Source organism: Phodopus roborovskii, unplaced genomic scaffold, assembly GCF_943737965.1.
Source record: "Phodopus roborovskii unplaced genomic scaffold, PHOROB, whole genome shotgun sequence".
Classification (NCBI taxonomy): Eukaryota; Metazoa; Chordata; class Mammalia; order Rodentia; family Cricetidae; genus Phodopus; species Phodopus roborovskii.
In genome coordinates this window covers 10744063-10757359 of record NW_026126447.1, presented here as the reverse complement: position 1 = coordinate 10757359, position 13297 = coordinate 10744063, and the positions used below count along the sequence as shown (strand labels likewise).

General features: G+C 37.1%; 1 protein-coding gene across 35 annotated transcripts in view; it reads left to right on the top strand.

The window, feature by feature from the left end:
• The window catches only part of Ptprd (protein tyrosine phosphatase receptor type D), a 462643-nt gene extending 450993 nt beyond the window's left edge, over positions 1-11650 (top strand). For all 35 annotated transcript variants that reach the window (XM_051188096.1, XM_051188084.1, XM_051188083.1 and 32 more), the window contains 6 exons: positions 170-348; positions 1390-1516; positions 2568-2693; positions 5981-6135; positions 8916-9051; positions 11445-11650. In XM_051188096.1, coding sequence (XP_051044053.1) covers positions 170-348; positions 1390-1516; positions 2568-2693; positions 5981-6135; positions 8916-9051; positions 11445-11513 — 792 coding nt within the window. In that variant the 3' untranslated portion in view covers positions 11514-11650. The remainder of the gene's footprint in view (positions 1-169; positions 349-1389; positions 1517-2567; positions 2694-5980; positions 6136-8915; positions 9052-11444) is intronic.
• The last annotated feature ends 1647 nt before the right edge of the window (positions 11651-13297 follow it).

The window sequence follows — 13297 nt, the reverse complement described above, 5'->3', positions numbered from 1 at the left end:
ACAATATTCAGAGGACTATATGGAATAATTAGCTAAAAGGAAGTGCACTTTGAATATTTACTACCAAGTAAGCAGAAGATTGATATCTAAAAAGAGGATCTTAGGTACACTGCATTCAAATCATTGTCTAAAATTATCTTTGTGATTCTTTTCTTTTTAAATTAAACAGCGTCTAGCCAGCTCAAAAGCTCACACCTCAAGATTCATCAGTGCCAATCTTCCATGTAATAAATTCAAAAACCGCCTTGTTAATATTATGCCATATGAATCCACAAGGGTGTGCCTGCAGCCTATCCGAGGAGTAGAAGGCTCTGATTACATCAATGCCAGTTTTCTTGATGGATACAGGTATCTACCCCTACTCCCCTGACAATCCAAAGCCTTGATATATGCATGTGCCCTAGATTTATAACAACACCAAATTTATTATCAATTCAAAGCCATTTTCCTTTTGAATAGATTATCATTCAATTCCTTGGTGGGGGTGGTTTATTTTTATTTTTTAATTTTAGATCAAATTAAGCAATTATAATGGAGTTGCTATTGCATGTGGGAGTGGGCAAGTGTGCTTATGTGATATATGCACATGCTTATATGGGTGTACACACATGGATGGGTATGTTCATATTTATACCAGTGGAAGAATATTGGTATGTGTGCAATACCAGTGTGGTTGTGCTGTGTGTGTGTGTGTGTGTGTGTGTGTGCATGTGAATACCAGAGATGCATGTCTTCCTCAGTTGTTTGCCAGATTATTTTGGAAGTTTCCAGATTATTTTGGTCTTTGAAGTTAGAGCCCATCCCTTCAGCTGAACTGGCTAGCTAGTGAGATTTAGTGATCTACCTGTTACCTACACACTCAGACACACAAACACACACACACACTTTCAGCACTTTTTATGTAGATTACTGAAGACCTCAACAGCAGATACTTTACTGCCTGACCCATCTCCTCAACCTCCCATTATTGCTTCTTTTAAACTGACCTTCTCACCTATTCTTTCAGAAACCATTCAGATCTAGCAGTTGATAAAACAGCTACTTTAGGGCATTTCTCATAAGCTTAATTGATTATATGAGCATTGTTTCTTGAAAATGAAGTCACTCAACTCAGCATGTAAGTGATTTGTATAACACATAAAATTGAGCTATTAGCATTGCACTAAATTTAAATACCAAAGATACGGACATACATAATAATATGAACAATTCAATTGATTTTTTCCAAGTCCCCAACATGTACTAAATGATCTCATTGATTATGTATCCTAATGGGAATCCCTGCAATTGAATTAATAATGTATTTAGGATTGGTTTTAACAATTCACAAATCAATTTGTGCTTGTCTTCAACGTACTTTCACATTTTCTTTTCATTCTCTCTATTCAGACAACAGAAAGCCTACATTGCTACTCAGGGGCCCTTAGCAGAGACGACTGAAGACTTCTGGCGCATGCTGTGGGAGCACAATTCCACCATTGTTGTGATGCTCACCAAGCTGAGAGAAATGGGCAGAGTAAGTATGTCACCCAATTTGGAAAATCACATCAAACTCACTAATTTACATGGCTTTTGTAAGACTCAGTACCATGGGTGTAGTGACCTACAATCACAGAGACAAGTAATTCAGTAGGTGGTGCCCACTGACTTTTGTTGGACTCTCAACATAAGCTTTTTACCTTTTGCCTGAATAAGTTAGAACTTTATGATCAAATGTGTCATCATTTCCCCATGTAAAGGAACATAAATTTGTGATTTTTTTTTTTTTTGTTCCTAGGCCAACCTGTACTTTCCCCTTCCATTTAGCATGGTGCTGGAAAGCCACACAGTATTTCTAAAGTGCTAATAGCAAATTTGTCTTTTTAAGAATAATTATTGTCAAGTACACATAAAGTAGCATCCCAGATACTTGAAACCCTACCACCTGAGAGCTAAGTTTGCCATACTGTTGGAGATAGTCTCATTCTGTCTCTTCATTTTATAATAGACTTATGGCTAAAAACCAGCTTTTGGAGCTCATTTAGAAAGCAAAAAGATATAAGGCCAAGAAGTTATCTGGCTCGTCTTAATCTAGCTGCTGATTCTGCAAGGCTTACAACACAAGTCACCAGAACTCCCGAGACCCCAGGCTCCTCAGTTGACAGCTAAATGGGACTAAATCAATACACACACTGGCTTCCTTCTGCTTCATCCTTGGTGATTTCCTAATTACAAACCACAGTGGTTTAAAACAAATGTACTGAAGTAACGCAGAACCAAAATGGACAGCATTGCATAAGGACTTATGTAATTATTTAAGTGATTCACAGTCCCTGTTGAAGTACATAGTTCAATTGCTGTTTAATAAAGTGGCATGGTTTGCCAGACTCTGTGCTAGGGTTTTCTGAGAAAAAAAAATTTACATGGATAGTTTGCCTGTCTTCAGGCTAGGGGTTCAAAAGAATTGGTTCAAAAGAGCATGCAATTGAAATTGCCTTGATTTCAGAATTTTATTAACAAGAGAAAAAATTAGATAGGCAAAACTTTGTTGGCAACTTATAGAGTTTAACATTAATCTCTCCTTTTAGGAGAAATGTCACCAGTACTGGCCTGCAGAACGATCTGCAAGATACCAGTATTTTGTTGTGGATCCCATGGCTGAGTACAACATGCCGCAGTATATCCTGAGGGAATTCAAGGTCACAGATGCCAGGGTAAGTTCAGCTATGCCATTAGCTAGAAAGTAGGGTGAGGTGTACTTCCCTGGGAGAAATGTTTGCCAAATAACCATTCTCAAAAAGAAAGTAAATCACCCATTATGGATGACTTTAAAGGAAAAGAATCTGTAACTTTACCTGTGTCTGAGAAGTGTTCACATAAACCCCAGTTTGGCTTCCCTTCAAATGTACCACCTGGAAGCCCAGCTTTGGGGAACTTGCTTGGAGAGTGCCTGTGCTGGGAAGCATTTACTGATTGGTTGACTGCACTTAAGTTCACCTTCTCAGCACATTCTCATTGGTGAGTTTTTGATTTCTTCATTACTCCAGGCTGTAAATATGTTGTTGTTTGTACAGCTCTTGAGGTCATATGGGCTTGTAGGTTAATTTGGTATGACTTTCAAACTGCAGAGCAAATGGCATTCCTTGGAAGGTTCTGACAAGCCTTGCACATTCTAATTTGCTTCCTGGCATGGTTTATTCCTCCATGTGCTAATGTGTCTGTCCATGAAAACTGTGAACTGACAACCCTTGTTGGCTAATTTTCATTCTTCATTTCTTACAAAGATTGCTGAGTCCAAGGTTCAGCCCAATGTAAGAGATTGTATGCATAAACTTTAATATATTTGCCATTAGAAATTCACAAACCATCATTGCAAACACATCTTAGGGAAGGCCAGATCAGCTCAAAGCCCTGCTTTATTTTTGGAACTGTCATAGTGGGTGGGTTGGCTAAAGAGAGTGTGTAATTGATCCATTGTTTTATTAGAAAACCTGTTTTCACTCAGCTCATGTTTGTTTGCTAATCCCAGAAGTTTCTCCCTGGCTGTGACAGGGAGGACAGAAACCTAGACAAAGAGACTATGATTCACAGAAGGGTTGACTCAGGTGATAGACTTGATAATCCTAGGAAGTGTAGTGTATTAATTACTCTGAATGAGACTACATCAAGAAAGCTCTTATGTTAAAAGATCTCATGTTTTTAATTGTCTAAGTAAGCATGCCCTGATGCCTGCCAGTATCACTACAGTGTGAGTCAAACAACTAAGTTCCTTGAAAGTAAATTTCCTAGCTATTTCCAATAATAGAAAAGAAAATGCAGGTTTAACCCAAAGCAAACACATTCACCTAGCTCCTAGTTAAACCTAATCACATTGAGAAAGAAAGAATAAAGCAGAACTTGCTCACATTGTTTTAAAGTCTCTCTGTGCTCAACTGCTAGATCCCTTGTTCATGCTCCTAGTATGCCTTTCATCTCAGCTTCTGAGTTCAGAAAGCCAGTTGCCATGTGAGAATACAGTATCGTTAATCAACCAAACTTTAAAAGGCAGGTGGTTTCTCCTCCAAATAGTGTTTGAGCACATGATCTGTTCTTGACATGACAAGTGACTATGGTCAAAAGTGAAATCTTCAGGACACTCAGAAGACAATTCTGCATTACCTAGTCTCCAACTTTCTTCCTTGTGCCCTCCAAAACTTTCCAAGAAAAGGCCCTGAAAAGTCAAGCTTCCATAGCAAATATCTAGGAGCTGGTGATGTTGCCAAATACTCTGTATGATCCTCTATATTCTCTGGAAGTTGGTGTGATCCTCCGTTCTTCTCTTCTCAAGCATCTATTGTACCACTAGGGCACTGTGGCTATCCTGAGTTGAGCCACTTCTCTTTTCAATTTGCCTGCAATTGAGTTATCTCCACAAAGCTTAGAAATGTGCATGCCTGGGCCCTGAAGAACCTTAGAAGGAAAGATTAGTTCTCAAGAATGGGAAGCAGGACTCCACTGGGGGTACCTCTTCAAATGAGATCAGTGCCAGCAGACATGAGTTTAATTATGCTTCTCTGGATGGATCAGAGCAAGAATTCCTGTATCTATGAGCAAAGGGTCCCTTCTGTTGTTGTACTTCAAACAATTCCAGAAAGAATCTGAAGTATCTCGTGTCATTATCTTCTTGACATGGTTCTTCTTCAGCACAAAGTTTTTATATTCACTTTAGAAAATAAGTTAATAGAAGTACCAAGTAAATGCCTTAGACATCCATCATCAAGCTAATACTTTTGATAGTTACCATGTATAGAAAAAGGAATTTTTAGTAAAAGAAGTTCACCCATTTCTTTTTTGAATTATCATATTTTAGATATGGCTTGTTTTCATAGCACTTTAAGGCTGTCTGTGTGAGCTACTTAATTCCTGGAGTTAGTCAGGAAGATACCTCTGGGAAAAAAAGGAAGGGGGGGGGAAATACTTGCAAATAATCCCCTTGGATTCTTTCTGTATTAGTTTCTTCTTCTATTCCTGTGATATAAAGGCTGGCAAAAAGCAACTTGGAAGTAATGATTTGCTTGGCTTTTAGGTTCCTCATCAAGGGAACCAGGGCAACAGCTCCAAGCAGGAACCTGGAAGCAGGACCTGAAGCAGAAACCATGGAGGAACACTGCTTACTGTGTTGCACTCCATGGCTCACTAGCTTGATTTCTTGCACCATCCAGGAACATCTGTCTGTGGTGGCATTGCCACTTTTGACTGCGCCCTCCCATATAAATCATTAATCAAAAAACTCTCCATATAGGTGCACACAAGACAAACTGATAAAAACAAGTCCCTTCTCTCAGAGACTCTGGGTTGTGTCAAGCTGAGTAAAACAAACTGGCAGAGTGTCCTCAAGCTGAGATTTAAGAATCATTACATGGGTCATGGTGTGCCTCACACATGGCTAGAAAGAGATTACCTGAGAGACATGTGGGGTAGCCAGGTCAACAACAGCTACCTGGTTTATATTAGCTTCTTTAAATGTGGCCATTTGTCATTTACAATGTTAGAAATCAGCATGCATGGCTGAAGTGAAATTGTTGTGACCACAGCAAGCCTCTGATGTGGATGCCACGCCTACATACTCCTTTCAACATGGAATAATTACTAGATAGAAACAGAGTATGTAAGATTTGGGAGGGACACATATAAATGTGTGTGTGTGTGTGTGTGTGTGTGTGTGTGTGTGTGTGTGTGTGTGTTCATGTAATGATTTCAGATTTAAACTTTGAGGCTCAGAAGTGAGTGCTTCTGAAGAAGATAACTCAAAAATTTGTAATTTAAATATATCTAAATGTTGATAGTGTTAGCTGCAGATAATCCACACACATAACTAAGTTTCTCTGGACATGTTCCTAATGTTTTTCTTCTCTTTTTATTTTTTTGGGGGAAAAATCATGACTGCTCTTGTGGTTTATGTCCTTGCTGAATTCTCCTGGCACGCTTCTTCATGGCTGGTTGTGTGGCTTCCGCTCTAAAGGACGGCCAGTCCCGAACAGTGAGGCAGTTTCAATTCACTGACTGGCCAGAGCAAGGAGTGCCAAAGTCTGGAGAAGGATTTATTGACTTCATCGGCCAAGTCCATAAAACAAAGGAACAGTTTGGCCAAGATGGGCCCATTTCAGTGCATTGCAGGTGAGCAGGGAGTCACTAATGCTAACTAGACATTTAGAATTAATGCTAGGCAGCTTTATTTACTGTTCTTTATTTACTCCGTATACAAGCTTGTTAGAATCAATCTGTAAAGTTGAAATTGATTTTCAGCATGTACTATGGAACATAAAGATTTGTTTCTTTTCCTTTCCATAAAATGAAAAGAATCAGAGGAATGTTTTTATTCCCAAATTTGGTCCCTTTTTAAAAACAAAACAAATAAAACAAGAAACCAGTTTTGACTCTCCAGGATTGTGGGTGTGTCCCCTAACAATAATGTATAGCACTAGTCCCTGTCAGTGTCTGCTTTCTTTCTGAGTAGCTGCACTTACAACTGCCCTTTTGTATCTTTCCCTTTATCTCTTGAAAGAACTGCAAATATCTGCCAAGCCTTAATAGCAATACTAATTCCTCCAAGTCAATAAGTGATTAGTATGGTGCCTCAGTTCAAAATGCAATTTGCTTGAAAATTGTTGCTATATCAGAAAATGAAGCACCTTCAATTTAATTATTTTCAACAGTTTCTAGAGCATTTTGTAATTTAAGTCACTGAAGTTAATAGAAATACCAGGAGAATGCCTTAGACACCCACCATAAATTTAGTGCATGTGGAAGTTGCTGCATGTGCAAAAGGAATTCACCTAATTTTTTTTTAATTACCACATTTCAGGATGCTAAAAGTTTGAAGTTTATGTTTTTAATATATTTATAGTCACTCTTAAGAGCATTTATGTTTAAAAAATCTGGTACTTTAAAAACTGTTTTTAATACTGTAGGAAGCAAGACCTCAAAATGAAAAAAAAAAAAAAAATAGACATAGGCATCAGGCTACACACTCTTATCCTGCATCTATACTTTCACAAATGTGTACAACACTGAGCTTCAGTTTTCTCTTCAGGTCTCTGTGATCATTTTTAACAATACTTTATTTCTCAGACTTGAAAACATTTGTCTTATGCTGTCAAAATCCCTTGCTACATACAACTAAAGAGAGAATAGGATGTGATATATGGACTCTAGGATTTAAAGTTGATATTATAAACGAAAGTTGAAACATTTAGTTTTTGTTGTTGTTGTTATTAATGTAGCATAATTTCTCCACTTAATTCAGACTTTCTCCTTATAACCTCTAGGGAAAAGAATATATCTGATAGTCATCATTTAAGCTTAAGCTGTGTGTTACTTCTCTTTGGGGTTGTTTTTAGACATGATTGAGAAACTCCTTAGTACAAAGGTTCACATGCTATATACATGTGTGTATGTGTATTCACATATCTTATTACCTTCCAAAGTCTTCTTTTCTTTTTCTTTCTTTTTTTCTTTTCTTTTTTCTTTCTTTCTTTTTTTCTTTTCTTTTTTCTTTCTTTTTTTCTTTTCTTTTTTCTTTTCTTTCTTTTTTTTTTTTTGGATGTTCCAGAATAACACTGATAATTGGTACGAAAAATGAACATACTTACATTCAATAAATTTAGAAACTAATGAGAGAGATGCCTGTTCTTGAAAATTTCTTAGTAGAAATCCAGAAACACTATGTTTTTGGGTTACATTTGATTAACCAAGTCAAAGTAAGGTACACCCTGGAATACCTGGATGATTTGACAAAATTGTCACAATTCAGAGACTCTCATAAGTGTGGGAGTCATGGGGCTGAAGGGAGCTGCAATATCATTTGGCTGTTGTTGGGGCTGAATAACTTCAGCTCCTTTTTAACAACTGCCTGTTGATTTGAAGCTTCATTAGCATTTTTCCTTAGATTCATGAGAAACTGCAGTTTGTAAAAGCACACACTATTTATATATGCCTGTCAGCTCCATCCTGGAGTAAATGAATCCATCTATTTTCTACAGTCTGTGCCCAAGCCTACACACACTATTTAATTAAAGTCCAAAAATGTAAGGACTTTTTTTTCCGATTATTCAGTGCTCTCATTACCTAAACCCCTAGATGCCACTTCTTAAGAGCACAGGGTTATCAATTGTTCTTCTTTGATGCTATGAAGATTCTGGAATTACCTTAAAATATCAATGGAAACAGAAAGAAACTCAAAACCTTGCTGTAACATAGCAAGAAACTTGGGATATTTTAGCTGCTGATCAACTGAAAATAAGCAGTTCAGTGTAGAGCACATTCGCTCTTAGCTACACAGTCAAAGGCCCTTCTCAGAATCTGTTGAATGGTTCCTGAAATTGAAGTATAGTGTGATATTTCCACAATCAATGAATGTAGGATTTTCATAGTTTCTCAAAGGCTAAGAGAAACACCATCCCATAACAAAAGACTGTTATAGAATCTGTTTTTTCATACCTAACCGGATGTCAATTGTGAACTAGTCTCAATGCCTTGGTGCACACTTGTTACCTGTTTAGATGATGACATATCCTTCATGGATTATGCTATTAGTGCAAGATGTGTTCCACTTTATTCTAATGAAGCTCATACTTTTAAAAAGGTAAAGTCTTCAGTTTCAGAATCTATATAAATATAGAAGAATATTTTCTGTTCATACTTTCCTATATTTATTTTATAGTATAATGTCTTAACCTTTTCAACTGGTGTTACTCAGTGTTATAGAAATGCATTCTATTTCATAAGACCCAATCCTAACTACTTAATCTTGTATAGTAGACGCATTTCCACTTTATGTTGAACATGCTTGTGGAGAAATGGGGAATAGGGGAGCTGGTAGAAGAATGTCTGCTTCCAAAGCAAATGAGGCCAAGACTATGAGCATGTTACTCACATTCCCTTTGTTCTTATGACAGTGCTGGCGTTGGAAGAACGGGAGTCTTTATAACCCTGAGTATTGTGTTGGAAAGAATGAGATATGAAGGGGTGGTAGATATCTTCCAGACAGTCAAAATGTTAAGAACACAGCGACCAGCCATGGTACAAACAGAGGTAAGAAATCATTTGGTATCACCCTCCAAAACCCTAAGCCCTCTGTGGGTTCAAAATACATTTGAAAACTATAGAAGATCACTATGGGTAAAACAACCAATTGTTTACTTAATATTTTAAAACCAGGGCTCCCCATTCTTTAAATGTGGAGACCAAAAAAAATCTTGAAGTTGTTGTAAAGATTCTATATTAGGTTGAAATATATTACATTATAGCTATTTTACATTGCAGTGTGTGTGTGTGTGTTTGTGTGTTAATGAAAACCTTGCACCTAATTGTAGATAGAGATATAAAAAGCCAATGCCTGGCAAGTAATATTCCACCATGTACTTTTCCTGTTCTGTTTGCTTACAGAGACACAGGTGCTTTTATTTTGTTCCATACCACTGGCCATATTAAATATTTGGAACCTGAAAATGCCATTTTCTATTCACTAATTTACATGTATATTTCTCAGTAGAAGTTCATGATTTGGAGTATCAGAGTGGCAATGTTTATATTTCTCAGAAATCTACCAAATTATGCATGTTCTTCAATTTACAGTATCTTTCAGACTTTGATTTCAAAATAGTCCAAGCATTTGGCTTGCAATACTTAAAACATTATGTCAGCCTGACAAACATAATGGGTGTTGGGGTGACAGAGGAAAATTGGACATTTAAAAAGCCTTAACACTTTGCCAAGCAACTTACTGTGACAACACAGAAAAGCAAACTCCATTTACTTTGCATTACCATTTTTATTGTAGAAAAATGCACATTTAAGCAAAATAGAAGCTATCTACTTTCAGCCCCATTGGCTACTGAAAATAAGTTTCTTTTATGGGGAAAATCCTACTTTTTCTCATCCCTGTGGTTATCTGTAAATTGTAATTTTTCCATCTCCCCAACAGTGCTCCAATTTATTTCAATATGACAGGTCCCTTCCTTGGGTGAGAAAAGGCATGTTTCATGCCATTCTATTTTGGTATGAGTATTCCAGAACTGATAACTTGCAATCCCACTGAATTGTAGAACAAATGGTACATGTATTTTGGGTGTGGGCAGTCATTCTCAGGGGTAACAAGCCAGAAAGCCCAAGGTTCCATAAACACATTGTGTGTTTGCTGCTCCTACAAAGCTACCTTTCACTTCTGTCTTAGGGCTTCTATTACTGCAGGGAAACACCCTGTGAAACCAAGTTGGGGAGAAAGTCTTATTATTGTAGCTTACACTTCCACAACACTGTTAATTGTTGAAGAATGTCAGAACAGGAAGTAAATCAGGGCATGATCCTGGAGGCACGAGCTGATGCAGAGACCATGGAGGGGCGTCTTTATTGGCTTGCTTGCCTTCCTCAGCCTGCTTTCTTCTAGAACCCAAGACTACCAGACCAAGGATGACCCCACCTACAAATAGGCTAGTCTCTCCTCCATCGATCACTCATTAAGAAAATAACCTCCAGGTTGCCTACAGCTCAATCTGATTGGAAACATTTTTTTTTGTAAAATTTAGGTTCTCTCCTCTCAGATAACTTTAACTTGTATCAAATTGACATAAAACTATCCGGCACAACATTCTTTCTCATAGGCACATAGGCTCTTTTCTGTTCCTGTCACTTACGTGGGTCTATGTAACATGATAACATGATGGTAATTGAGTCTGATATCTGATATGATTCTTTTTTTTTTATTATTATTATTATTTTTTTTTTTTTTTTTTTTTTTTTTTTTTTTGGTTTTCGAGACGGGATTTCTCTGTAGCTTTGGAGCCTGTGCTGGCACTCACTCCTGTAGACCAGGCTGGAACAGGCTGGCCTCAGACTTAGAGATCCACCTGCCTCTGCCTCCCAAGTCCTAGCACTACATTTTTTCTTTTATTTGTGTGGGGGCAAAAGTACATTTGTCATAGACTACATGTGTGTAGGTCAGAGGACAACTTATGAATATCATTTCTCTCATTCTGTTATTTGGATCCCGGGAATCATGCTCAGGTACTCAGACCTTGAAGCAAGTGCCTTTAACCAGTGAGCCATCTTACCTATTTCATATATATATGAAATATCAAATTCAGTGGAAAGCAACCCAGAAAATATAATTCCAGATTGCCTTTAGGAAAGTTTACATTTTTTCCAACTAAATATAATCACAGATACTTAGGTCATTGTGAAAGATAGCCGTAGCACATAAGAAGGATAATATTCACTGGAGGTATTGTGGGTTAGATTTAGAAGCCTTGTATCAGTCAGGTTGACTGGTGAAGTTAATAAAATCCTCACATGGTTAAGTGTTCTTTGCTCACAGTTGCTTAGTTTTGCTGCCTTGTAGACATAACTTTTTCTTTACATTGATGCTTTTATTTTCAATTAAAATGTCAATTTTCTTCATCTCTCCTCTTCTACCCTGTTTCCTGCAGGATCAATATCAGTTCTGCTATCGAGCCGCACTAGAATACCTGGGCAGCTTTGATCACTATGCAACGTAGAATCCCCTGCCCCCTTCCGGATTTTTACTACAGGCCCTTCTCTATCCATGGAGTCTCTTCTGAGCCATACAGGGCACTTGAGAAGTCCTTCTTAACTTCTAGTTAACATCCACTTAGTGGGACTATTACAAAACAAACACAAACTCTTCCAAGTGGACCAAGAATTCACAGTTTAATAATCATCTAACCCGAAAGATAATAACAAGGACCCTGACTTAGGAGGCATCTGAAGGATTTTATTTACAGATACCTCAAGGATTCAAAATAAAGGGAAGAAGAAATGACAGCAAAGAACTACCATCTTGTTCAGGATTGCTTGTTAGGGACAGAAAGAGCTTGCCTGTGGGCCTCAGTTCAGCACAAGGAGTTTGCTGGTGTGGCTTCTCAATATAAGGTGAACTCTGCTTCAACATCACACCTTTCCCCATGCCACTCATACTTACATTTTAAGGGTAAGGGTGGGGATGTTTAAAAAGAAAGTCCTTGATTTCAGTTTAGTATTGTAAAAGATTCTGCTGACCTGTGCTTCATTTCTAACTGTGTAAAGTTTTTTTTAAAAAAACAAAAAACAAAAAAAAAACAAATGTATCATTCAATAAGGTAAATTTAAAAAGTTATGTATTCATTTTTCCCTGAACTATAGGGTTTTCTTTTTAAGCTGTAGAATGGTTATCTGTAACATCTTACTGTAGAAATATCAAATAATTTGAAACTTTGCACATTTTTGTGCAACACTCAATCTACAGTCTCTCAACAGATATTACACACACATTTGTTTGGTATAACTGATGGGAACATGCCCATTTTCTGCAAGCTTCAAGGGGAATTTTGGTTTGCTTTGTTTTGTTTTTGGAATCAACAGGGAGGCGCAAAGTATAAAGTTGCTGCTAACATTTATATATATATAGATAGATATATAGATAGATGGATATCCTTAATATATAGATATCCATCTCTCTCTATCTATCTATATATACATATAAAATAGATAGCTAGATAGACACTATGTCCATACAAAGATTTAACTGCCATTCAGTTCTTCCATAGTTTAATTTTTTAAGTGTAAAAAGTGATTGTAACCATCTTTTCCCAGTTATTTTTAATATTTCCAAACTTTAATTTGTAAAGGGAATTGAGGAGTGCACATCATTGATTATTAAACCTTGCCCCTGACTTTCCTGCCCTGCATTCCCCACATATCCCATCATATTCACAATACTGTTTTGTTAGCCAGGCTTCCAACAAACTTCAATATTTCTAACACTCTAGTGCAATAACAACTGTTAAAAATCTAAGAGGTGTGCATGTGAGGAAGGTCAGTGCATATCCCTTTAGGAGAGAAGAATGTTGTAATATATCAGCTATCAAGTTGTTTTTTTTTTTTTTTAAAAAAAAAAAGTATATTCAATCATATATTGTCTATAGTATGTGCTATGAAATTTGCATTTATGATATGTAACAGGGGCAAAGCCAAACTCATGTTACTCTTTTCAGTCAGAAACATGTTATGGCTGCAGCATCCCTGGGAGGCGCTGCACTGTTTCTTGTAGCTGTGGTATTCCTGGGAGGTGCTGGGCTATTTGATTTGGTTTTAGTTCTGCATTTAGAGTGCCTTATAATTGATGCCTATTTTAATAGCATTTCTTTTTACCTTTTGGTTGATTTCCATTAGTTGTTCATGTCTGTTACTCTTTCAATTAAAGCATTATCTGTTTACCACATGTATATAAACTCTTTGAATAATATGCATTCCTAGTTTTCAGCCAAGTGGGGGATGTTAGTGA